This window comes from Podarcis melisellensis (assembly GCF_964234715.1).
Source record: "Podarcis melisellensis genome assembly, chromosome: 1".
NCBI lineage: Eukaryota > Metazoa > Chordata > Lepidosauria > Squamata > Lacertidae > Podarcis > Podarcis melisellensis.
The window spans coordinates 32076097-32103516 of NC_138528.1; the positions used below are offsets into that span (position 1 = coordinate 32076097).

The 27420-nt window shown below is 42.0% G+C and overlaps 1 protein-coding gene and 1 long non-coding RNA gene across 3 annotated transcripts in view; one reads left to right on the plus strand and one right to left on the minus strand.

Moving 5' to 3' along the window:
* The window catches only part of TTC6 (tetratricopeptide repeat domain 6), a 67570-nt gene extending 51711 nt beyond the window's left edge, over positions 1 to 15859 (minus strand). The window contains exons 1-8 of one of the 2 annotated variants that reach the window (XR_014167758.1): positions 15650 to 15859; positions 12584 to 13643; positions 11798 to 11878; positions 9713 to 9796; positions 8108 to 8215; positions 5783 to 5965; positions 4370 to 4512; positions 116 to 325 (exon numbers count right to left, since the gene is read on the minus strand). Coding sequence is in view for 1 of the 2 variants with exons in the window: in XM_081908390.1 (XP_081764516.1) it covers positions 116 to 325; positions 4370 to 4512; positions 5783 to 5965; positions 8108 to 8215; positions 9713 to 9796; positions 11798 to 11878; positions 12584 to 13633 (1859 nt within the window). In the remaining variant the exon portion in view is untranslated. The remainder of the gene's footprint in view (positions 1 to 115; positions 326 to 4369; positions 4513 to 5782; positions 5966 to 8107; positions 8216 to 9712; positions 9797 to 11797; positions 11879 to 12583; positions 13644 to 15649) is intronic. The other variant, XM_081908390.1, reaches the window with a different exon arrangement.
* LOC309372988 overlaps positions 1 to 27420 on the plus strand; it is a 198810-nt gene that overhangs the window by 10408 nt on the left and 160982 nt on the right. The window lies entirely within an intron of this gene.

The window sequence follows — 27420 nt, forward strand, 5'->3', positions numbered from 1 at the left end:
AAGTTGTGCGAATTGGTTCTTCCACCAGAAAAAAATATTCACTGTTACATAGAACCACATCATAGTGCCCACTCGGCAACACAAAAACACTGCACAAAGTATTTTCTAATCATACCTTTCTCTTGCCATAAATTCATCATAAGCAGGAGTGGATGGTAAGAACTGCTCTGAGAGGTCACTGCAAAGATTAACTGGTGGTAATAAAACATTATGACCCCTTTTGTCTATAGTATGGTGTATTCTTGAAGCAAGCTGCAGATGAACGGGTAACACACATCTTGGGCAAGCCTCACAAAGAAGGTGAATAAGTGGGTGATCCACATCTCTAGAAAGAAAATAAAGATCATTACCATTTGATGAATGTAGATATTAATTTTAAAGTTACTGAGTCTGGACCTGTATGTTTCTGTCTGGAACCTGTTAAGCTGATTGGGGCTGTCTGCTCTGCTCCTCTCCAAATAACTTTAAAAGCTCATGCCTTGGAAATGGTGCAAGCATTCTGGCTCAAGCTGAAGGGCAAAAGCCAAAGGGTGCTTGTTCTGTAGCTCTTTACCTCTGGGCTTGTGCCCTCTTTGAAGAGGGAGGGAGAGGAGGGGAGGGGAGAGAGAGCACAGTGCACTCCTCCCAAGGGAATGTGGAAAGGAATTATCTTAAATATCACACATGGAGAAAAGTCACCATACTGGGGGGTAGGGGTCTTCTATGGAACCTGTAGACCCAACCCTCTATAAAACAACACAGCAGTGATCATTTTCTTTCTTTGAGGGTGAAAGAGAAGGCAAGACCAAAAACTACGACAGATCTTGCTACTCTAGGTAAAGAAGCCCCTTCCCAGAGGAGCGGTGTTCAAGCAGCTATTTTTGATGTTTTGAATCAAACTACAATGGAACAGTACAGAATGTATGTAATGAAGGTGAGAAAAAGTGTTGCTAAGTTATGGGTTAGTGTTTCTGCACATGGTAGACTGTACTGCAAAATTTCTTAAACAATTATATACCATAAACAACTACCTCGCACACATTTCCATTTTCTTCCACAGTACAATTTCCCTGTCACCCTTTTTCAAACATAAAAAGTTACAATTCTGTAGCTCTCAAAAGAAAGCATAACAGACAAGTTTAATTAATCACAGTCATCAATTACAATGTTACCCAGTGTGTTTTGTTAAAAGGTTTTGTTTTTAATCTAACTGAGAAAATAACAACTGAACCATAGTTTATTGTGCCCCTTTGCTTGAGCTCCAAAAGAAGATGGAATCATTTACTGGTAATGGACAAAAATGGAAACACTCCTAACAAAAAACGAAAATATTTAGAACATGTTGCAGGTAAAGGTGTGTGTTTTTACAGCACACTCTCTCCTTAAGCACTCTATTTATCATCCTTTGAAAGAGAAGACAAAGAAAAACCAATACTATGTGTGTGGCCTACATTAACCTCACTTAATGCACTCAATAACTTTTTTTCACAAAATCATGCTTTTTCTGCACCATTGATAATCTGACAGTAACTTTTTACTGAAGTAAAATACTCATTGTCTGCTGTCATTATTTGTTTTAATACATAATCTTGCTAACCAAATGAACTTAAAGCAATGTAGATAAGCAATGGCATGCACAGGGTCACTTAAATGCCAATTTGACCGTTTCATAAACTTTGGAATTCTTTTCCCATGAGTCTGCTCTCGGTTACTTAATTGAAAGTAATATCCATTTACAAACTTCAGACTTGCCATAAAAAGGCTCTCCTCCGTGTCCCAGAAACTTTTCAGGGCTTGAATCACAACAAAAGCTAGTAATTAAAGCTTTTTTCCTACACCAATAAAGTAGTGGAGGAGTAACCTGGGGTATTCCAAAACACATTTGACCCTAAGAAGTTACTATTCCAAAGGGTGCAAAACTGAAAAACAAATGCGAAAATAAATAAATACTGTAAAGGAAATGATGCCAGCCACATCATTCAATTGAAAGGCCAATACCAAACATATTTAATGAATTAAGTTCTGAGGAATGCAACAGAACTTACTGAAATAACGCATGCATACAATTAATAGGGAAGCCATGCACCACGGTCTGCCACAGACAAGACAAGACTTATTAAAAGTACCAGGGTCTTTAAGAGGAATACATTTAATTGGTTAATTTCTTTCATCAATTCTATGGATTATAGCATAGCCATTATCTGCACAAGCCTATGTAAGTCTACTCAAAAGTAAGCAGATCTACTCATTAGTAAGTCCCAGTAGGTTAAATGGAGCATATTCTCAGGTAAGTGGGTATAGGAGTGTAACTTAAAGCAGGTATGATTGCAAGGAACTATGTGTACCACTCAGGACATAACATGCAAGATGGCGAGATTTTAAGAAATAAGTGAAAAAGCAGGATTGTTTGAAACATGTGGTCCCTCTCCCCACATTTTTCCAGTTTGGGGAGGTTGTGTGGAGGATGGGGACAGACTCTGGGGGTGTGGACATTTAGGTGGATGGTTTCCAGTGTGACTTACAACAAGCTATAAGGCAGCCCTTCCCTGTTTGTTTGTTTGTTTGTTTGTTTGTTTGTTTTAACAAAATGCAAAGACCGCTTGATTGTACTAAAACCTCTAAGTGGTTTACAAGAGATAGTAAAGTTATCAGTAAAAATAGTTAAACACATTTTAACATAATTAAAATTAAATAATTTTATTAATTAATATATTAAATATTAAAACATGGCAACATCTACATGTCTGGATAAGCTTGCCTAAACAAACCTGTTTTAAGCAGGTGTCAAAAAGAGTACAGCAAAGATAGCTGCCTGTTGTCAATCGGCCAGAAGTTCCAAAGTGTAGGTGCTGCCACACTAAAAGATCTATTTCTAACATGTTTTACACGTGCATGCACACTTCTTCACGAAAGCTCATACCAAGAACTAACTTAGTTGGTCTTTAAGGTGCCACTGGAAGGAATTTTTTTTTTTTTTGACTATGACAGACCAACACGGCTACCTATCTGTAACATGTTTTACACGTGTATACTATATAGTTGTGGTGTATGTGCTGGAATATAGATTTTCATAATGTAATTTTTTTGGGGGGGGGGTCCTCCAGGGAATATAAATCAATAAAACAAAAGCTTTATTTCTTGCAACTGTACCAAACCATTAAGGGCTTTATATACCAAGAGTAACACTTTGAACTACACCTAGTAACAAATCAACAACCAATGTAGGTAATCTGAGCACAGGTGTTATATGCTGACAAGGTCTTACTCCTGGCTGCAACCATGCTACAGCATTCTGCAGTTTCTGGAACAAGCAGAAGGCAAACCCCACATAAAATACATTGCGATAATCAAATCCTGATTTCTGATTTGATCCTGGAATATCCCACTTTTCCTTAGGATGTCCCTATTTTCATTGGAGAAATGTTGGGAGGATATGGACCATGGGCCCGTCAACTTCAGCCTTGACTAAATTAAGGGTGGGCAGAAAGTAGAGCAGGATCTACTGGTAGATCTCTGCACGATCTGAAGTAGATCAGAAAGGATTGATCATTACTAAATGTTAACCAATGGTGACATAATTACACACACACACAAGGGAAGCAGAGATTGCTGAAATGAACTGGGGGAGACATTGTCAAGAGTGGATTTGTGAGCAAACTATGAGCAAAGTTAAACTCTGGTACTCAAACCAATTACTGAATTCTTTGATTCTATGTATATGAGTTTTGCACCAAATTCCTATTCGTGACTTTAGGGGTTCCAGTAAGAAAAAAAAGATCTCATAAAGCTGAAAAAACTGCCCACCTTTTCCTAGGCTGAAGGGAAAATGTCGAAGATCTGTGATGTGTTTAACTAGTGAGACAGAATGGTTTTTAGCCTGTTCCAAGGCTTGTCGCCTGTACAGAGACATCGAAGCAAGGGACGGAGAAAAAAACATTGTCATTCAGTTCCGCCCCAAGCCAAGATGGGGGAAACAACAGCTAGGAAGTGAAAGAGACAACAGAAGGGATCTCTATGCCCATAACAGTTTCCACACGCAGGGCAGAATAAAGATAATAGTTTGAGTTCCTCACCTGAAGCTTTATAAATTTATTATATTATAATATCACGAATGGAAATTATTAATTATGTAGCTGTTGACTATGGGATTATTATTATGACTTAAATGTAACTGACATTAAGATTAGGTAACACAGATCGGAAATGCACCCAAACCACCATGCGGGGAGCCACTTTAACTAAAATGTATTAATTGGAAGTTGATTGGCATTTTGATAATTGTATAATTTGGGAATTAATTGCTATTGTTATAATTTTTTATTGAGGGTATATTGGAAAACTAATAAAAATAAATAAATTAGTGCTAAAAAGGAAATATTTTTAAGCTCACTTGATCTTTGTAGTCCAAGTGGAAAGCAGAGATACGGGATGCTGTTCATCAAGATCTTCTAAATCCTCCTGAATTTTAACTGGTTTAGCCTTTGGAATTGATTTGCCTTTTATTTCCAGCTCTATGTCTGTGGACAGAGACTTCTAAACAGGAATAAAATTCAACAGTAAAGTCAAGAACATTAAAAAAGAATGGCTAAAGTAAACTTTCAGCAGCCTCACAGTTGGGTTATTTGTTCAGATGTGCAGTAATATCCCTACCCCTTTTTTAAAAAATTCCTTGCTCCTCTCTGTTGTTAGGCATGGCCACAATCACAGACAGGCCATCTGTCAATGTTAAATTATGGAAAGCAACCCTAAAACCAGAATTATTAAATATATAAAAGCTGAAGCCTTGATCAAGAAGAATTAGCATGTCTTCCACACTTTTCCTTATCAGATTCAAGACAAGACAGCTGCCTTTCTGAAGTAGAAAAGCAAAACCTACCCTCCTCCAATGTGTCATCTGCACAAGTGATGTTTGCCTCAATTCCGTTCAACACTCTTCAATGAAGAATTTCTCTTCATTATCAATCTTCCCCACCCCCTCCAAACTTTAAGGAGATAAAATGGAGCTGGTTTTCATAAATGGAGCTGGTCTATCATAAAACATGTGAGGGAGACCCTTGCTCCGAGCAGGTAAGTTGCTGATACTCTATCTAGCGTAAGATATTTAGTAAGAGTGTGTGCTGGAATTTCACAAATTCCAATGCAAAGTGGGATGCCTTGGAATAATTTGGAGATTCTCAAAGGTGAAGCTAGATCTCTGTGAGGAGGCAAAAATGAAAGCAAAATAATTTGCCTACCACCCAAACATAGAGACCACCCACCCAAACAGCATCTCTCTTTCCAAAATTCAAGTACAGATTATTGGCCCTCATCCAGTACACTAATGCATGCACATACCAGTCCAGACCTTTCACAGCCTCTCCTGATTCAGATGTTTTTGTTCTAATGAAAGTCTATGATTTGTCCCTAAGATCAACATCCATATCTGAAGACTGGAAAGTGGTCAATGTAACATCCATTTTTTAAAAGGGACTCAGGAAGATCCTGGAAATTACAGGCTACTTTCCTTAGTATTTGCTTTATTTTCAAATTATTTCCTAATTATCCTGCCGATGTCATAATGCCATTTTACAAATTTAGAGTATGACTGCACTTGGAATACTGTGTACAGTTCTGGTTGCCTCACCTCCAAAGGAATATTGCAAAGTTGGCAAAAGTTCAGAAAAGGGCAACCAAAATAATCAAAGAGATCACTCCCTCCTTTGTTTTTTCCTTAAGGTGACTTAATGGCTTACGAGTCCTTTCTGTAGAGAGTCTTTCCGAGATCTAAATATGAATAAATGGTATTTTAAAATTGATCTCTTACCTGTGATGGTTCAGGTATGGCCTTTTCCACATCTTTTTGCTCTGGAGGAGTTGTCTCTTGTAACTGTACAACCTCTGAAGATGAACTCTCTTCACTTTCATGGAAGCTTATTACCTCTTGTGAAGATGATAATGAGGAATGCTCTACTTTCTCTCTTGGCGTTTCAGTCACTTCTTCATCAGCCTATGAGGACATTTTAGTCTAGATATACATTTCTACTTCCCTCAATTATATATATATTGGCTCCTAATCTAGCTAAGTACGAAAATATTTAGCTCAAATATATAACACTGAAATATTGACCCTGCACAAGGTCCTGATCCAGATTGGACCTGCTATTGCTTATTGTCTGAAAGGTGTCGTGTCTGTTTTGTCCCTAAGTTTAACAGCAACATACAGTATACTTGAGAAGAAGGTGAGGCAGTGTTTAATTTTTTAAAATGTATGTAATAATAATAATAATAATATCTTTATTGTCATTGCCCCCTCTCGGGGACCACGAAATTACTTGGCTGCTCCATCCACCCAGGTAGGGCACTCCACACAAAATCAAAACAACTATAGAAACACTAATTAAAACAATACAGTATAATACAGCAATGAGGTTGAGGTCTGTGAAGAAACCTTGCCCCCTATCCTTTTCACTAATTCTGTATAGGGAAGGGACAAGCTGTTATTGCTCAGGGTAATGAGAAAGGAACAGTGCACATGCTCAGAGGTACTTTTCACATAATTTCTGCTGGCTAGTAGAAATAATGGTGTCGTTTTGCTACCAAGACCCAACCGACCCATGCTCCTCTATTAATGTGAGGGCTACTGAAGTGCTCTACGCAGGCAATTCCTGCATCTCTTTATTCTATTACGATGCTTGTGCCACAGAACATCCCCACTCCTCTGATCTGAGGTTGCTGCAACACAAATCCTTGAATCTTGTTACACGTGTGGGTTGGCCTGTTCTCTACAGCAGCACTGGTTGGTATTATATGGTTCACTTTATGTTTCTCATAAGAGGCATTTAAGAGGCCTCCTTTTCAAACATTACAAGTAATCAGTATTCTTGCTCTTTGTGACTGCCAATCATATAGTGGAATTTACTTCCAAGTAAACAAGCATAACTTTACACTATAATAATGATTAGCTTTTAATTTGCTATTTTTAAAACAATAGAGAAAATGGTAAAGTTGGAAGGGTCTCCAAGGGTCATCTAGTCCAACTTCCTGCAATGCAGAAATCTCAACCAGATCATACAAGATGATCTAACCTGTTTTAAAATCTCCAAGGAGAGTTCACCAGCTCTTATGTGAGTCTGTTCCACTGTCAACCAGCTCTTACTGTAAGACTAGTCTTCCTGATGTTCAGGAAAATAAATATATAAAATAAATATATAAATAATTTTTTAAAAAATTAAATCTAAAATAATACAAAGTATTTTAAAAATAAGCTTTTGTTTTGATCTCTCATTCCATAGTCCAAAGTTTACCAAACCCTATTCCCAACCACCTAAATTAGCAATTCAACCAATCCCAGCTTTACTTTACATAGAAGAAACAGTCATTTTATATTTTTCAGTCATTCTATCCTTTTTCCTTGTCTACTGTATGGGAGACCTTACCAAAAGAATAACATTTTTGTCTTTTCTAAAAGGCTCACCAAACATAGGAAGCTGATTAACAACCATGATATAAAGCTGGTCAGACATTCAGACAGTCATAAAGTCCTGAGCCACCCCAAAGCCAATCGCCTCAGCATGGATGTTGAAGGTCCCTAGAACCAGCAGTCTGGGCGTCCTCAACACCACCTCCAAGACTGTCAGCTCAGGCAGGGAGACTGCTGGGAAGCAAGGCGGGGGGTAAACCAGCAGAATCCCTAATCTACGCCAATTGCTCAATGCCAGGAATCTGTCCCAGCCCAGCCTGGAGATGCCTGGACTGAACCAGGAACCTTCTGCATGCAAGTCAGATGGTTTTTCACTGAGATACAGCACTTCACCAGTTTAATCTGAGAGCACCTGGAAAACTACCCAATCACAGGGCATCCGACTTGCTGGGATTCTTTCTCACTTTATAGAGCTTTATCCAGCCCTCCAATTGTCTAGAATCTGCACAGCTTTGCCTAATTCTGATGTCAAGATAAACAGAGCTAAGTGTCATTGGCATATTGGAGGCACCCAAAGACTAGGCTCACACTAAGAAAGCAGATGGCACATGGGATACAAGAATAAGAAAAAGGATGCATAAAACAGCAGCTTGGAAAGAGAATAATACAGGTAGTATCGGCAAAGAAAGGACTAGTCAGAAACAAGAAAGTTTAGAATTTAAGTTTTACCTTAACTTCAGCAATATCTTCTCTCACTCTTGCGGCTTCCATTTGAAAGTGAGCTTGGGGATGGTGACCTTGGGGAAAGCTCGCTCTTCGTGATGATCCTGGTATATCCTAGAGAAAATAAAGGGCAAATATACAATCTACAGTATCAATCATCATGGATGAAAGCAGTGATGTTTTATGAACAAGCTGTATCATCTTCACCAGGAATACTACACCTGTATCCCATCACAGGTTTGTTGGACTACAACCCCATTATCCCCAAGCACTGTCAGTCTGAATGGGGCTGCTAAGACTTGCAGTCCACAAGATCTGGAGGGCACCAAGTTGGGGAAAGGCTGTTGTATATTAATCAGACACCGAATGCTTATATGCCTGCCAACCCAGCAGCAGTTGTTGAAACTTTCTTACAGCCCCAAATCAAGGGGCTTGAATGCATTCTCAAAAGAAAGGAGCTCTTTCCTTGGCAAAGGTACAGGGATGTCAATTTTCAGAAGCAGCCATAACACAAGTAGTAATTGTTATGCTTCATTACAACCAGTAGCAGCCTGTGTGGTTGAGTCATCCTCCCAATGCTGGCATTGCTGTAGATTGCTGGTTGAGACCGTGAGGTGGGGGCATGGAGGCAGTCATGTTGAGGCTGCCCAGGAATCAGTGGCGTAGTGTGGGTTGTCAGCACCCGGGGCAAGGCAAGTAATTTGCGCCCCCTAACCCGTGGATTTGCGCCCCCTAACCCTAACCCCCAGATGTTGCGCCTGGTCGGCCAGCCCCCCCTGCACCCCCCACGCTACGCCACTGCCAGGAATACTAGCAGAAACACTGGATTAGCTCTGCCAGCATCCTTGCACACACCCAACCTCACCACCATCTTTCTCTACCCTAGCCCTGTCCAGCCAAACTGCAACTGTGACGGAAGGGCAGCTCCATCACACAAGATGAGCAGCTAATGCTTACAATATATATTTCTTAAAATTTTAACTATAAGTAAGTCAATGCTAACAAAAACAATTCAAGGAATATTCATGAGATGTTCAAAACAAAAGAGAAAAGGAAGCAGGTTCTATATCAAATTAGGATATTTAACTGTAGAAATAACACAAAATACATCACACACACATATGACTAAAACAAAGTTTGCTTTCAACAGATATAAAATAGTTGAAATACAAGGTATATTGTAAAGTGGCTAAAGCAAGTTCTGTTATACTAGTTTATTTCACCCTGACAGTGAAATTTAACTGTGGCCACTTTTAGACCTTGCAGTGGGGTGGGGATGTTTGTGCAAATGTTAAAGAACCTCCCTAAACTGACTAGCAGTAAACAGCAGTGCAATATAACTCATCTTGTCTCCTAACTGTACCTACCACCACCACTTTTTGCATGTGCAAGTTTATTTTGTAATCCATTCCAAATCTGGAGCACAACCTCAGCTAACACAATGCTCCTTCTCCATATAAAGGCATTGTCCCAGTACCAAAGCTATGGCATGCATTCTCATTCTCTGTAAGCTTAATAAACAATTCTATGTTCTGCTGCCATGAGGGAGAACAGCGTAGAATGTCAGGTTAAGAAACAAATATTTTTCCATAACAGAAGCTTAAGCTATACCACTTTCGCTTGTTCAGCATCTTCTGCTGTCGGTTCTTCAGGTGCCAACTCTGTTGCCAGATGGTCTTTTTTAACAGGTGGTGGCTTGAGAAAGAAAGAAGAATATTAAGATTAAAAAGCATGATCTTTGATGTCACATTTTAGCCATAATGAAAGCATTTGATGGGGGCCAACAGGTTATAGAACATCCCTGAATGGCATCCTATGGAATTCAACCATTAGATCTGTATCAATGGGGATTGTCCTTTTGCCAGGCTCTACCCTGATAGAGATATCGGTCAGCAAGCAGGTTGCTGATCCAGGATACAAACCCAATGCCCATGCCAAAATCCATCTTACATCTGTAATCAAGTTGTGGCCAATTTTTCAATTCAAGGTGGTGTCTTGTCTTACTTATTTTATCACACTGTCATTTCCCTGCCTCTGTGGCCACTGGCCTGTTGTGCTGTGGCCTGCAAAGATTAAGATTAAAAAGCATGATTCTTCGCATCATCTTTTAGCCATGAGGAAGGCATTTGTTTACATAGTATGTACAGTGGTGCCCCGCAAGACGAACGCCTCGCAAAACGAAAAACTCGCAAGACGAAAGAGTTTTTCGTTTTTGAGTCGTTCCACAAGACAAATTTCCCTATGGGCTTGCTTCGCAAGAAGAAAGCCCATAGGGAAATCTCCGGGGACCTCTTTTAAATGCTGGCGGTGGGGAGCAAAGCCTTTCACTCCCCTCCGGCCTTCAGAAGAGGTCCAGGAAGGCCGGCGGGGGCCGAAAGGCTCTGCTCCCCACCACCAGCATTTTAAAAGCGGTCCGGGATAGCAGGGAATTGCGCTGCGCTTTCCCGCTATCCCGGACCGCTTTTTAAATGCTGGCCGTCGGGAGCAAAGACTTTTGCCCCCCGCCGGCCTTCAGAAGAGGTCCTGGACCTCTTCTGAAGGCCAGCGGGGGGCGAAAGTCTTTGCTTCCCCCCCCCCGCCTGCCTTCCCAGGACAGCGGAGACATCTCCGCTGTCCCGGGCGATCTTAAAATGCTGGCGGGCGGCAGCGAAGCCTTCGCTGCCGTCCCCCAGCATTTTAAGATCGCCCTGGGACAGCGGGGAAGTCTCCGCTGTCCCGGGAAGGCAGGCGGGGGGGAGGAAAGACTTTCGCCCCCCGCCGGCCTTCAGAAGAGGTCCAGGACCTCTTCTGAAGGCCGGTGGTGGGCTAAAGTCTTTGCTCCCCCCCCCGCCTGCCTTCAAAAGCCGTCGGGATAGCGGAGAAACGGCAGAGAAGTCTCCGCTGTCCCGGGGGCTTTTAAAATCTGGGGGACGGCAGCGAAGGGTTCGCTGCCGCCCGCCAGCATTTTAAAATCGCCCCAGGACAGCGGAGGCTTCGCTGCCGCCCGCCAGCATTTTAAAATCGCCCTGGGACAGTGGAGAAGTCTCCGCTGTCCCGGGGGCTTTTAAAATGCTGGCGGGCGGTAGCAAAGCCCTCCTGTCCCCGGAGCTTGCGGACAAAAAAAGCCTTTGTCCCCCCCCCCCCCAGCCTTCAGAAGAGGTCGGGGGACAGACTGTCCCCGGACCTGGTCTGAAGGCGGTTTCCATAGGAACGCATTGATTGATTTTCAATGCATTCCTATGGGAAACCGTGCTTCGCAAGACGAAAAACTCGCAAGACGAAAAGACTTGCGCAACGAATTAATTTCGTCTTGCAAGGCACCACTGTACTACTATGTGATACAATTTAGATTCTTTTCACATTTAGGCCTGGATCTAAAGGTCTGCTCACCTACCAGGAAGCTATGTTACCAATTCCCACAAGCTGCAGGCTTTGTCATTTCACATGGTGCTCCAGGTCCCCAAATCCTCCATAGTAGTTTCTTATGGAGTCAATGTGCTCCGTACTGGGGGGGATCAGTGGCCCTATGCTACTACGTACAAGTGACAGGGCAAGTGGGGATTCTGTTCAACCAATATTCATTCGTTTCAATCTGCAGCTACTTTGATTACAGCGTATATGATAAAGGACTAAAACATTTATTAGAGCAGTCCTCTTAAATAATACTAAAAAATTAACATCATTCTCTGATAATGCCTGGAATCTTATCAATTTTACCTGTTCCATTTCCAAAGGTGAAGCTTCTACAGCTGGAGTCCCCTGTTCTCTCGCCTGAAGTTCTTCATTCATAGCTAATATCTTCATTGTACGAAAATATATATAAATATATTAGAAAGTACACCAATGTCAAACAACAGTAAAACATTTTGCTGAAGCTGATGTTAATGTAAGTGTGGAATCTCCCGTATAATTTTTTTAAAGCACGTTCTATCAATAACCACTCTACTATGATCCTATACATTTCTGGCACAATTCAAGCTGTACCATACCTATGAACTTGATCTCTGTATACTGTAGGTTAGGCACTACATCAATCTCTGTATCCAATATCAACTTGGAAAGCTGCACATGATACTCAAACATGAAAGTCATGTAGACAAGCACCCTCAGTATGTGTTTCACATGCATGAAACTCTTCCCTAGGGCCCTAGTCAGAAACAGAATAAGTGTTTTGTTTTATTTTATTTTAACCCATTTTAATTCACTTTGAACCACCAGGATGAAGCCTGTATACACACACAGACACAGGCATGCATACATGCATACTTTGCAGCAGGCTGCAACAATGGCTTTTGTGTACTTCCAGGATACTTCTACTAATATATCTATTAAACTACAGAAAACCTATCAAAGGAGGATGCATTTATATTTGACCAGTCTAACTATTAGTTTTATAAGGTACTACTTTTTATCTGTGTTACAGCACAGTGTAGGTTTTAGAGAAAAATATGCAAATTTTAAAGATAAAACCAAACATATTTCACGCATTCTGAGTCCACCTACTGCTTTGTTTATGTTGTAGTCCTGACCAAGAATACTCTCCACAAGTTCTTTGATCCTCAGGTCCGAGGGAGTTGGTATAGTAGACTTCAGGGATGCAATAATTTCATCAATAGACCTTACAGCTATTCCAGAAGGCATCTTTTGCGGGGAACGCTGTAGTTGTGACCTACTTCGCGTGAGGTGCCTCGCTTTTGAAATGCTTGATGTACTCCCATGTGAAATTTCTACCAAAGCCTCTGCAGCAGACTTCATACTAGATGAGCCACTGCTTCTTTTACTAACTGATATTTCAACGTCAAATATTGAACCTAATAAGCATGGTTTTGAAATTTCTTTCAACATATCAGATTTTCCACTTGAACCAGAAACCACAGAATGTGTGTCATCAGCTTCTACATTTGAAGCGCTGGTTCCTCCAACTGTGGAAACAACTACTTCTTCCGATGTTATTTTTTGCTTTAGTTGTTCCATACCCAAACTGTCTTTCTGTAGAGCAACAGATTTAGATGGTGATTTCGCATGACTCCTTTGATATTTGGGTTTCGGTGGGGGCTCTGGTTTCTTTAGCATTGTGAGTTGTTTGCTTGTACCTACAAAAGAAGCTATTGCTACTGCAACTTGTTCATGTTCACCTTCCATGTTATCACTTTTGATTTCTGAGGTTGTTTTCTTAAAACTAGGGGACTGTTTCTTGTCAACATTGCCCTCTTTCTTAGATGTCTTTTGTGAAGTTGTGACATCTTGTGTTTGATCTTCCAGGCCGGTAACAGTGATCCTAACTGCTTTCAGACGTTTAGAAGAATCCACTTCAAGAGAAGAATCTGTACTTTCAAGATGTGGGGATGGGCTCCTTGAGCTCCTATAAGACAAGGTTGTTTCAGGTGGTTCAACCTGCAAATTGGATTTTTCCAGTTCTCCATGAACATCAGCAATTGCTTGTTTAAACCTGACAAATTTCTGTCGAGATTCTTTGCAGATATTTTCACGTTCCTTAAGGATACGCAATTCTTCCAAATAGCTTAAGCCAAAATGCTCATGTTTTCTAGCCATTTCTTTGCACCTTTCAAGAAATAAGCATAGAATTTTACTTATGTGTGATTAAAATTCATAGCTATAAAAGATTAAGAGACCTCTTCATATCTTGACTTTGTAAATTAGCATATCTGGGAGCTTCATGTGGACAAGCTGAAAAGTGATTCCAGATATGCTAATTTATATGAAGCTCTAAATATTTTTTTAAGAACTGCTAGGAAGTCTGAAAAAGGAGAAGAAAAACAGAAAAGCCACAAACATTTACGGTAATTTACCATGGTTAGTCAGAGAGAGGAACAAGAGGTGACCTCAATTGTCCCATTTAATTTTTCTCCTTCCACAGCACCACAGGTAACACACAAACAACAAGCAAACTATATCGCTGACTGACAGATTCATCAAATGTTCAGCCTCAGCCATGAAGCTCACTGGGTGATCTTGTGCTAGTCATAGTCTCTCTGCCTAACCTAGCACACAGGGTTGCTGTGGGGATTAAATGAGGAGGGAGAAAACCATTTATGCCACTTGAGCTCCGTGGAGAAAAGGTGGGATGTAAATGCAATTGATTAATTAATTAATTAATTAAAACCTGCTCCTCTATAAAAATAAATAAATGATTCAACATTAATTTGACTAAATAGTTTCCAATAAGGGTACTGCCTATTAGAAAAAGCAAGTTGATAAAATAAATATTAGTTAATTTGCAAAACTGTACATATAAGTAAAAGGCAATGATTCTGAAACAGCACAAGTACTGACTTTTTTACATGATGTGTGTGAAAGTTATACCAGGTGCCTTCTTAGGAGAGGCCTTGCCTCCTGAGCAAAAGAGGAAGAAATGCCTCTTTTAAGACAGAGATTGCTGTCTGCCATTTTAACAAAATACTTGCTATTTAAAAAAAAATATGAATCTGCTGCATAATTAATTGGGGATGCCTTTTTTTTACTTTCACAACAGGTCTAGCTGATTATATACAACCAAGTCATCACACACAGCAGCCATATAGTTCCCTCATCCATCCCGCACCCACCCATTGGCAGGGTCCTGTGCCCTTTAGGCAGGGCCAGATTTAGGTTTGATGAAGCCCTAAGCTACTGAACGTAATGGGGCCCTTTATATGTCCAGCTGTCCTTTGCCAACAATAAATTGTCACTGTTTTTTGTGTTGAATATATGCTATAGGTACCTAATAGATACCTAATAGATATCTAAATCCATTTGCACATAACACAATATGTATTTTACCAAAGTAATTGTTGAACTGAAATACAATTAATACAGTGGTTTTTTCCTTTTAAAAAAATTGGGGGCCCAAGAGAGTGGGGCCCTAAGCTATAGCTTGTTTAGCTTACACAGTGGTACCTCAGGTTAAGAACTTAATTCTTTCGGGAGGTCCATTCTTAACCTGAAACTGTTCTTAACTTGAAGCTCCACTTTAGCTAATGGGGTCTCCCGCTGCTGCGCAATTTTTGTTCTGATCCTGAAGCAAAGTTCTTAACCTGAGGTACTATTTCTGGGTTAGCGGAGTCTGTAACCTGAAGCATTACAGTAACCATATGTAAGCGTATCTAACCCGAGGTACTACTATACATAAATCTGGCACAGGCCATATAGTTCCCACATCCATCCCACACCCACCCACTGGCAGGGTCGGTCCTGCGCCTTTCAGGCTGGGGCTGGGAATGTGTGGTCCTCAAGTTGCTCATGGACTCCGACTACCCCTAAACAATGGAGTTGGGACCGAAAAATTCAACAGGGCAAGCCCCTTTCCTCTTAGGGCAGGCATAGGCAAACTCGGCCCTCCAGATGTTTTGGGACTACAACTCCCATCATCCCTGACCACTGGTCCTGTTAGCTAGGGGTGATGGGAGTTGTAGTCCCAAAACATCTGGAGGGCCAAGTTTACCTATGCCTGACTTAGGGGGTTTCCCACGACGATGGAAACCTGCACCTGTTGGATTTCTGCCACGCGGCTGCTTCGCGCCAAATCCTCGCCCGACATAAACTTTTCCCCGCGAAACATTTCAAGCAAACCTCGCTCCGCGATTCCTCCCGCGCCAACCCGAAAGCGGCTCCCTCACGGCTCGGTTCCACCTCTCCCCATCTCGTCCTTTCCCAGCCTCTCCCTCCTCAGCAGCCGCCAATGACGACGGCGGCAGCTCTGGCCCGCCGCGGGGAGAGAAGCGCGCGCGGTCGCTTAGCAACGGGCTGGGACGCGGAGTCAACGCAAGAGAGACAGGCCTGGCCGGCCGCGGCTTACAGGGAGTGGGAGAGGAAACGGTGGGGTTAAGGGGTGCGTCGTTGGCGAGAGCGCCCCCTGGGGCAAGGGAGGGTCGCGCTGGAAACGATCCCCTCGGCTGCGTTTGGCTCTCTGTGGAGGGAGGGCGTTCAGGTCTTGCTTGTGCGATGCTAGGCTACGTGGACCATCGGCCTTTCTTATGTTTTATCCTCGGTAGGTCCAATTAAATGGCCAGGAGTTGGGGGGTCCTCTTCCCCTCAGAGACAGCTGTGGGCTGCTTGGACCAGTACCGGATTTACATACAAGCTAAACAAGCTATAGCTTAGGGCCCCACTCTCTTGGAGGGGCCCCAAAAAATTAAAGGGGGAAAAAACCTGGGTGTACATTTCGAAAATATAAGATAAAAAATAAATAAAATAAAACCTACATACAGCAAGAGTGTTTTGTGTTGTGATGTAAGTAATGTAAGTAAGCCTGCTAGCCTGCTCCCTAAAATATCACTGGTTTGCTCATTTCTGTATATGCATTCTGCATGGACTGGTTGCATGGCAACATGTGCAAATGGCTTTAGATACCTATTAGGTCCATAAATTACCATAGCATATATTCAACAGTAGTAAAGGTAAAGGGACCCCTGACCATTAGGTCCAGTCGTGACCGACTCTGGGGTTGCGGCACTCATCTCGCTTTATTGGCCGAGGGAGCTTCCGGGTCATGTGGCCAGCATGACTAAGCCACTTCTGGCGAACCAGAGCAGCGCACGAAAACGCCGTTTTCCTTCCTGCCGGAGCGGTACCTATTTATCTACCTGCACTTTGAGGTGCTTTCAAACTGCTAGGTTGGCAGGAGGCAGGGACCGAGCAACGGGAGCTCACCCCGTCGTGGGGATTCGAACCGCCAACCTTCTGATCGGCAAGTCCTAGGCTCCGTGGTTTAACCTACAGAGCCACCCACGTCCCATATTCAACAGAAAAACAGTGGCTATTTGTTGTTGCCAAAAGACAGCTGAACATATAAATGGCCCCATTACCTTGATAGCTTAGGGCCTCATCAAACCCAGTTTGGCTATATGGACCATTGACCTTGCTTATGTTTTATCCTCGGTATGTCCAATTAAAAGGCCAGGAGCTAGGGGAACCCTCTGCCCCTCTGAAGAGACAGCCATGGGCTGCTTAGACCACAGTTCTGGCTCAGTATTTTCATATAAGGTTTTAACATAGAGAGCTGTTTTCTGTCTGAATTATTTATCAAACTTCAGCTCTTAGAGATTAATTTTACTCTATTTATATCTGTATGCTCTCTGTTGTTGCATATGTTTGCACTTTGGTCAGTGACTGAAATAAATCAATTTATTCATTCATTCAGTATTTTTATTTACTTATTTATATTACATTTGTTAGTTGCTTTATCTTGCCCAAGGCAACCCCAAAGCACCTTGCAAGCAAACAAGGGGGGGCAGGACCAGTCGAGTTAAATATGGTCAAGTGCATAGTCCTCCAGCCTCTACACAATTACTATTTGGGGTGTGGGTAGCACTGTGGTCTAAACCACTGAGTCTAGGGCTTGCTGATCAGAAGGTCGTGGTTCGAATCCCCGCGATGGGGTGAGCTCCCGTTGCTCGGTCCCAGCTCCTGCCAACCTAGCAGTTCGAAAGCACTCCAAAAAGTACAAGTAGATTAATATGTACTACTCCAGTGGGAAGGTAAACAACGTTTCCATGCACTGCTCTGGTTCACCAGAAGTGGCTTAGTCATGCTGGCCACATAACCTGGAAGCTGTACACCGGCTCCCCCGGCCAGTAAAGCGAGATGAGTGCCGCAACCTCAGAGTCATCCGCAACTGGACATAACAGTCAGTGGTCCCTTTACCTAACTTCTGTTTAAAGGGTCTGTGTGGCAGTACAGTGATGCACTAGGACAAGGAGACCCAGATTTCTCCCTCACATGGCAGTTTAGTTTGTTTTCATTACTTTCCCCCAACTCTTAAGTTCTGCATTATGTCTGAGTTTTCACGTAAAAGCCACTTCTGGAACCATAGTGGAATAACACAGTGCAAAGTTAGTGTTCATTTCCAGGTTGTTTCCAAGGGAAAAATCCATTTGCAAATAATATGGAAGTGAGAACTAAACTGTGTTCAGGGAAGTTTTTAATATTTAACACTTTACTGTTATTAACACTTGATTGGGAGCCGCCCAGAGTGGCTGGGGAAACTCAGCCAGATGGACAGGGTATAAATAATAAATAATAATAATAATAATTGTGCTATATTAGTGCATTTCTGGTGGATAGATACTGGACCATCCAAACATCATTCCACTTTATTAGTTTCCATGATGTTATTGTATTATGACTTGCTGTTATTAGTTTCCTTTATTTCTCCTCTGATGTTACTGTATTGTGACTTGCTGTTATTTTAATTGATGATAGTTTAGCAATGATTTATTGTGTTGTCATTGTTGAGAGTTATTTACTGATATTATGAGAGTTAGTTTTATTGTGTACAATCATATTCCAATGGATTGTTGAATGTTATTTTCTTTGTTTTAAGTGGGTTGTTGTGAATATAAAAGCAGGGAGGGGAGAAGAGAATTAGGTGTGCCACCTTGAGCTCTGGAGATACAATAATGCAATCCTATACATGTCTATTCAGAAGTAAGGCCCACTGAATTCAATTACACTAATTACTAGGTAAGCAGGCGTAGAATTGCTTGCTGAATCCAGATATCTACCTTGTTTTAAATTAAGAGTAAACTTTCTCATTCTGCCATCCAGTACTGCCCTCTACAGTTCAGCTGTTCACTACCTCAGTTAATGCTGAAAAGCCTCATTGCTGAGCTTCTAACAGTTTTCTTTTGAGCCATACTGGGATGTGTGGAGGAAATACTGATATAAATTATGAAGAAAGTCGGGGAAGAGTCATACACATGGACAGGATTTTTAAAAGCAAGTCAAAGAGCAACTGATAGTACATTTTTTAAAAACCGTGCATCTGATGAAGTGGCCTATGGTCCACAAAAGCCTATGACGTAATACATCTGTCTTTAAGATGCCAGAAGACTCTTTGTAGTTTTAAACAGTAAATAGAACCATCAGTATGCCATTTTTAGGCAGCCATGACACCTCTCCACAGGAGCCTCAGCAGGAGAGGCAGGACATGGCAATGAATATAAAGGGCTATTAGCATCAGGAAGGAGGACCTGAATGGAATGTTGGGATTTGCATCCGGAAGGAAGCAAAGGAAAAGCTCACAATAGGCAGAAGGGTAGCCCCTTAGCCTGTGCCACAATAGGTTCTCTGGGGGTCAGGATTCTGGCACACTGGTGAGGAACAGTTTCAGATAAATTGGCACTGTTTATTTTCCTACACTATAGCACAGTAGATGCAAGGAATCTGAGGCCTCTTCAAAGTTATTCATTTGCACAGCGAGAAAGGCTCAATCCTAATCCCATTGAAATTAATAAGAATTTCCCTTTTATCCTCTGCGGGAATAGGATTGTAGCCCCAGTGTGCAACTTCCTTCCTAGTTTGAGTTCCACAGAAAGTTGGTCAGAAGCCCAGGGAGATAAGAGGGGACAGAGGAAAAACCCAGAATTACATAATTTCTGAAGGAGTAGCATTAAATCCTATATCTACCCAGGCTACTAAATTCATATTTAAGTTTTGTTATTAATAAAAAAAATCAGTCAACTAGGCATTACAGTGCTAGCATTTTATTTCTGAGCATTTTAATTAAAACATGAACCCACTCTAAATGACAGAAGACTAAACAAAAAAAATTCCTTCCAGTAGCACCTTAAAGACCAACTAAGAACTGACTTAGTTGGTCTTTAAGGTGCTACTGGAAGGAATTTTTTTTGTTTTGACTATGGCAGACCAACATGGCTACCTATCTGTAACTGACGGAAGACTGAATGACATACCACAGACATGATATCAAATACATACTGGATTGTCTAATGTCTTTATTTAACATGAATTTTGCTCAGGTTGTAATCAGATTGACTTGGGACACTGTGTGTTGGTCTGTGTGTCATCTTTCTGAATCATGTAAACCCAAGACGTTGGTTTGACTTGATTCAAAATCTGAGTAAACCATGTTGGAAGCCTGGGCATCCATGGGCAGGGGAGCAGGCAGGGGGCAGTTCCCACACACAGATGAACCATAACCCCCAGAGCCCCAACAGTCCTTGCTGAAAATTAGATGATTGATTGATAGATAGATAGATAGATAGATAGATGATAGATGATAGATAGATAGATGATAGATAGATAGATAGATAGATAGATAGATAGATAGATAGATGATAGATAGATAGATAGATAGATAGATAGATAGATAGATAGATAGATGCTCAGTTGTATAGAACTTCTTAGCATCTTGTGATTTCCACTGAGCACCAAAAGGACATGTAGAAAGGAAATGTTTCTGAGTCTTCTCTTTTTTTTAAATTAATTTTTATTCAAATTTCCAATAACCATTCCGTTTATAATTAAACATCCAATTTAACTTATACATTCTTTTAGACTTCCATCAGCCTATCTGGCAATTTTCATATTTATCACAACTTCTCACATTTCCTAAATTTATGTTGCACTTTAACAATCCTTATTTTATCTTCTCTTTTAAGCGACATTCCAATCTATTTTTTCACAGAGCTTCTTGAAATCCAACAAGCGTTATTTCCTGATCACACACAGTTTTCATATACTCTGTAAATTTGTTCCAGTCCTCGGTGAATCTCTGATCGCGTTGGTTTCGAATTTTTCCCGTTAATTTGTCCATTTCTGCATATTCCATCAGTTTCATTCTCCATTCTTCCCTTGTTGGCATTTCTTCCTGTTTCCATTTTTGGGCCAACAAAATTCTGGCTGCTGTTACTGCATATCTAAATAACTTCACATCTTTCTTTTCAACATCGTTCCCTAATATACCTAGTAACAATGCTTCTGGTTTCTTAGAAAAGTATATCTCAACATTTTTTTCATCTCATTATAAATCATTTCCCAAAAGCATTTCATTTTCTTACATTCCCACCACATGTGATAAAATGTTCCTTCTTTCTCCTGACATTTCCAACATTTATTACTAACTTTAAACATCTTTCCAAGTTTCACTGGAGTTATATACCATCTATATATCATTTTCATTACATTTTCCTTTATTGTATGTTTCTGAGTCTTCTCATGCTTCATAAAGAAGAACTATAGCTCAATATCTGTGGATAGAAATGCCTCCTTCCAACTCATGCATCAGAGAACACTAGTCACACAAAGTTTTGTGGATCTGACTCTTACAAAGCATAAAAAAGTGCTTGGAGTCCTCTCTCCTCATCTCCGTTCCAAAGAACAGGGCATTTGCCATTTTAAAAGCCATGCAAAAGTTAATGTGTCACCACCACTTAAGTGGTCATGGCACCAGAAAGCCTCAGTTAATGGGAATGAGTGCAAGCAACCTTTTTGCAACCATCTATTAGCCATCAAGAGAGCTCTGATAAAGCAGGGTGCTAGTGAAGGCAGAGTCTTTCTCCACTCATGCTTGAATTGTTTGAGTGGGGACTATGCTAACCACCACTGATACATGGCATTCCAAAGATTGAGAAGAGGGACAACCTTTTTAAGTAAGAACCTTGGCTTAACCAATGTATTTAACTCTAGCCAGCAGGTGGGACTGTTATCTAGAAAGATTTCTAGTATTGCCTCCATAGGTGCATATTATTATCATCATCATCATCATTAAAAAAAAGATGTTTCACACTATTGGTAAGTTTTAACTGTATATACATTATATCAGCTTATTTGCCATGATTTTAAAAAGGCCTATAAAGGAAGCCCACCTGCTATAGTCATACATGTGGACAGCAGACCTTTCTCATGTCATAACACATTCCTAAATGCAATTAACTCCTTAAAGAATGCAGCCTAGAAGGATGAATATTAGCTAATCAGATTCAGACATCTATACCAACATAAAGCATTAGAGAGTTCACCTGTTGAATGTCACAGTTCTCCTTATAACACAGTGTTGTCAGTTCAGGGGGAGGGCTTAGACTGTATGCCTGAGTCTCTGCTCATTCCTGGATCCAGCAAGGATTCAATGGCTGGGATAGCAAAGCCAGCTTGGTAATGGCTCCCAAAGTATGGGTCATTAAGGTAACAAAGGAAGTGGCCCTGTGCAAATGGGTGGGCCCTCTCTCCCTCAGCTGTTTGGTAGGTAGAGGTGCAAAGGCTAGAGTTGAAGCATGTGGGAAAGCTGAGCTAGAAGCTAGAAACAGGCTGAGGCTTGTGAGTGAGAGACCTGGCTATGGGGAAAAGCATGTCATTATTAGGTTGTTAATGTGATGAGCCCTTCCATCATAGGCTCAGGATGTATATATGTGAAATATACTCAGAGTCGAGAATGGATTTCATGCTCTTTATTCAGCTCATAGTGGTGAGGAGGAATGGAAGTTCCCCCAGAATGTCTGCTTTATATACATCATTTACACAATGGGCCCCACGTGATTGGCTAATTCCGGGATTCTCCTGTAGGCCAATCAGGTTGCGGATTCACTTCCACCTGGAGCTGGATTGGGTGGCTCCTGTGGACCAATCAGACTGCTGCATTCTGAATCCTATTGTTCTAGTACCAAACAGACTGCTGCATTTTGGATCCTATTCAACTCAGTACATAACAATATGTATAAATATATTTCTAAAGATACCACCGTCTCCACTGTCCCTCAGTCCAGTGAAACTGAACCCTGGCTAAGCACCTACAGCTCCTGGAATATTGCAGCACTCAGAGATTGGGGGGACATGCAACACTAAGTTCCACATATTCCATTACAGCTGATGTTAAAGGCTCAGAACTTAAAACCATAAGAGCCCATCTAGCCCAGCATCCTGTTCTCACAGTGACCAACAAGATGCCTGAAGGAAATCCACAAGAGCAATCTTCCCTCCTGCAGTTTCCAGCAACTGGTGTTGAGAAGAGTACTGCCTCCAGCCGGGTGAAGGGAGAGCAGAGCCTTATCCTCCATGAATTTGTCTAATCCTCTTTTAAAGTCATCCAAGTTGGTCATCACTGCTGCTTCCCATGGGAGCAAGTTCCATAGTTAAAGTGGAGGTCAAATCAGAACAATGCTGTCATCAAGGTAGGAAACTCCACTTTAGCGAAGTTATCCCACTCAGCATCTGTCTTAACACCTTTTTGAAGTAAAGTACTATGCATTGCATGGGACGCGGGTGGCGCTGTGGGTTAAACCACAGAGCCTAGGACTTGCCAATCAGGAGGTCGGCGGTTCGAATCCGCTCCCATTGCTCGGTCCCTGCTCCTCCTGCCAACCTAGCAGTTCAAAAGCACATCAAGTGCAAGTAGATAAATAGGTACCTCTCTGGCGGGAAGGTAAATGGCATTTCCGTGTGCTGCTCTGGTTTGCCACATGACCCAAAAGCTGTACACCGGCTCCCTCAGCCAATAAAGCGAGATGAGCGCCGCAACCCCAGAGTCGGTCACGACTGGACCTGATGGTCAGGGGTTCGTTTACCTTTACCTAATATGCATTACAACCCAAAGTGATGTGTGTCCAGTCCCTTAAGACCATTAAGGCCAGAGTCAAATCCTGTATTACTTAACTGCATCACTGAGTAAAAAAAAGTAGCAATGCTAAGTAGCATTCATGTTAAGAGTTGCTCACTTTTTAATGAGCAGCAGTTCTGTGTCTTCAACAGTTACACAAGAGAAAGAAGTAAAGCATTTTCTAACAAGCCTCCTGCATCAATTCACATGTTGCAAGATTGTCCCTTCATAGCATAATTACCTCTTGAAATTTATGGTCCCTTGAAATCAGTCAGGCCTTTAATTATTTTATATAGGGCCATCTTGCAATAAATACTCTCACACAGAGGCTTTTCTTTGTATTTGCCAATCTAGCTTTTGCTTTATTTCTTTGCCAGTTTAAACACAGACATTTCCTCAACAACCCAGACTAAAATGCTGCTGTTGGTTCTCTCTCTCTCTCTCTCTCAACAGTTTTGATGTTTTGATCCAAGTTATTTTCACCATTTTACAATGAATGTTTTCCTCCACTTAACAGAAACTTGATTTGTCCAAGCCTTAGCACTCCTAAGCCAAATAGGTAGGTACCCTTATTGTTAAACAAGGTCTAAAATATATAATTCACTTGACTGTACGAATTGTCATAAATTTGTGCCAAGAAACGCAGCACCTTCCTTTGGCTTTGATGTTTATCTGTATAGTACTGTTGCTGGTTGGTGTTGGATAATAAGAGTTGCCAACATGCTAGGCAGAGAGAATCTATTGGTGCTTTAGCATAAGTTCATTCTGCAGAATTTACAGAAGAAACATTATCACTTGTTCACATCTGTAGATCAAGCTGCTCTTAAAGGCAGAAGAGGAACTTTTTTTGTTTCTGTGTTTTTTTTAATCTCAACCCTACCAGGAAATGACGTAACCGTAGGTAAAACAGAATAAACTATTGATTGGGCTGATATCCTATTGTGCACACTTATTAATTTCCTCTTTCTGCCTGAAAAGGTTTCTGTGAAATTCAGAAATTATTCACCAATAAAAAGTGAATATTTAATGGAGACCTTCTCAGCAACCTGAGTTTATTAACTGATCCACCAAGACCCCTAGAGATTTTCAAGTGGTCCTTGGGGGGGGGGGGGACAGAATTACTGTTGTACACAGATGTGACTTTCACAGAGTTTTATCTTGTGTGAAAATGCCCTTGGATCATTATAAAAACCCACAGCTGACTTACAAATGGTTGGAGGCTGTCATGCAGCCCTCCCCAAGTTGAAGCCCTCCAGATGTTTCCAACTACTACTCCTATCAGCCCCAGCACAGCCTATGGTTGGGAATGATGGGAGTTGTCTAAAAAATCTGCTGGGGGAAGCTGCTGGTATACGTCCAAACACAATTAAACTAGGCTTTTTAGCTAAGCTGGTATACCTCAAAGGGCTACTAAATATACTTACTGACAGCTGAATCTTATTCCTGCCTCCTCAGAAAACCTATTGAATTCAATGGGACTCACTCCCAGGTATGTAGGAGGTATCTGAGACCTTTTAATCACATCAGTTTAGATCCTAGATTTTCCTGGAAAATACATGTATTTGTTATTTATGCCCATAGCTGTCAACGTTTCCTTTTTTTTAAAGGGAAATTCCCTTATTCCGAATAGGATTCCTCGCAAGAAAAGGGAAAAGTTGACAGCTATGTCTATGCCCTTGAAATCCGTTTCTGTGTAATGTGAGTAGAATTGCAGCTTCTAATATCTCTATCCTAAACAATGAACCATTTAATCTATTTTGTTTTTGTTTTTCCAAATAATGACTATCTGCTGAAACTTCTAGATATTAGTGCAGCTAGATTTCACTAATCAGTCACATTGAGCAGATGAGGGCAAGTTCTCTGGCTCTTTGGACTCATCAACGGCACTAAAAACAAATTCCGGGATGAATGTGTAGGCACAAATTCAGCATCGGCCAATAACTCGTGCTACGAGTTTATCAGATGGACGATAAACCCCGTTGCTTGCAATGCGACGCGCAACACGATCCTGCGCAGGACATATATCCCACGGAGTTGCTTAAGCCTTAAGGAATATTAGCGTGGTTTAACCCTCAGGATGTCGTACCCAGCTCAGAAGGCGTGAGTCCCAATCCCCGCTCAGCCCCAACATTCTTTGGATCTTCTCAGGCCAGCCAGTCACTATCTCTTAATTATCCTACCTCGCAAGATTGTTGTAAGGATAAAGACGGGAGTGGGGAGGACCAAATATGTGGGAGGGAGGTTGGTTGGTAGGTTGGTAGGTTGGTTTGCAGCCTCGCCCCCGCAAACTTTATTTGGATCTGGGCAGCCTAGTTGCTCATTTTCTGAACGGTTCGACTCACAAGTTCCCCCGCGTTCATTCTAGGACAGGGAAGCCTCTGCTCAGAATCTCCCTGATCAGAATTGTAGCCATTCAGATCCGCTGGAGGAGACTTTACGGGATGATCTGCTGCGGGATAATGTTGCCACAGCCTGCTACTTCGTAACATCCACGTTGCTCCAGTCTTTGGCAGTTCTGTATGCAAACACGATTGTTAACATCCTCTCCAGACTTCTTTCTCCAGCATCTTAGTCAAATGTACTGGGAACATAGAACTTTATACAAAGCCCGGACCTGAGGTCCATAGAGCTTGGTTTAGTGACTGGAACTGGCTCTGCAGAATTTCAGAGTCGAGGACTTTGCCAGCCCTGGCCACTTGAAAAGGAGGGTTGGGGGTTGGAATTTGGGCTTCTGTCTGCGAAGCATGAGCTCTACCTCTGAACTTACCATCCTTCCCTAAAGTGAGGACCTCAGACGTTAGGCGTTTGGTGCGTGCGTCTTGGCACGGCGAGGTGTGTGTGTTTTTTCCCCTTTATCCGGCTACAAGTCGCACGGCAGCGCGGCTGTAGGGTTCAGTCTGGAAAGGAATGGTTCGCACCCATTCACTCTCCTTTCCTGGGGGCTGCGATGACTCGCGCGTGTGAACGAGCAGATGCAGATTTAAAAACCCTCCAACAAAAAGTTCAGATCAGGAAACCATGTTTGTCAGATCACTCTATACGTTCAACTTTGCTCTAATTTCGCGGGTAGGAATCGCATGATGTGTGTGTGTACGTGTGAAGGCATCCTAAAGAACGAAATTCCAGATCGAAAATGGTTCATGGAGAGAGCTGTGCGTGCTTACTTTCCTTTCCTTACAGAGCCTTGTGACCACGCGTCAGATGTCTTCTCCACCAACTTCTCCGAGGGACAGCTGCTCATCTGCTGCATCAAAAGACAAGGAGGAGTCTTGTGGACCCTTGACAATTGGCATGTTTGGGCTGCAATTAGAATTAATGCTTTTGAATTATGGTGCTGGAGGAGACTCTTGAGAGTCCCGTGGACTGCAAGAAGATCAAACCTCTCCATTCTTAAGGAAATCAGCCCTGAGTGCTCACTGGAAGGACAGATCGTGAAGCTGAGGCTCCAATACTTTGGCCACCTCATGAGAAGAGAAGACTCCCTGGAAAAGACCCTGATGTTGGGAAAGATGGAGGGCACAAGGAGAAGGGGACGACAGAGTACAAGATGGTTGGACAGTGTCCTCGAAGCTACCAGCATGAGTTTGACCAAACTGCGGGAGGCAGTGGAAGACAGGAGTGCCTGGCGTGCTCTGGTCCATGGGGTCACGAAGAGTCAGACACGACTAAACAACAACAACAACAACAACAACAACAACAACAACAACAACAACAACAACAACAACAACAACAACATAACAGGCGACCGCGTCGAGCTTAAAGAAAGGCAGGCCGACCTTTTGGTTCCTATGGCGGTGGATGCCCTGCTTTGGAGACACCATTCACGACCCTTGATTTGTGGCAAGAGGGAAATTGCACTCCCGGCTACCTGGGTGGCGAGCACATCTGACCGAGTCTCTCTGGTCAACATCATGGGGGCAGCCTTTATTTGCACGAGGCTGGCCAGGAGCGGGAAAGGCGCACGGGTTCCTTTGAATATGTCCAAACACAGTTATCGGTGGGGAAATGC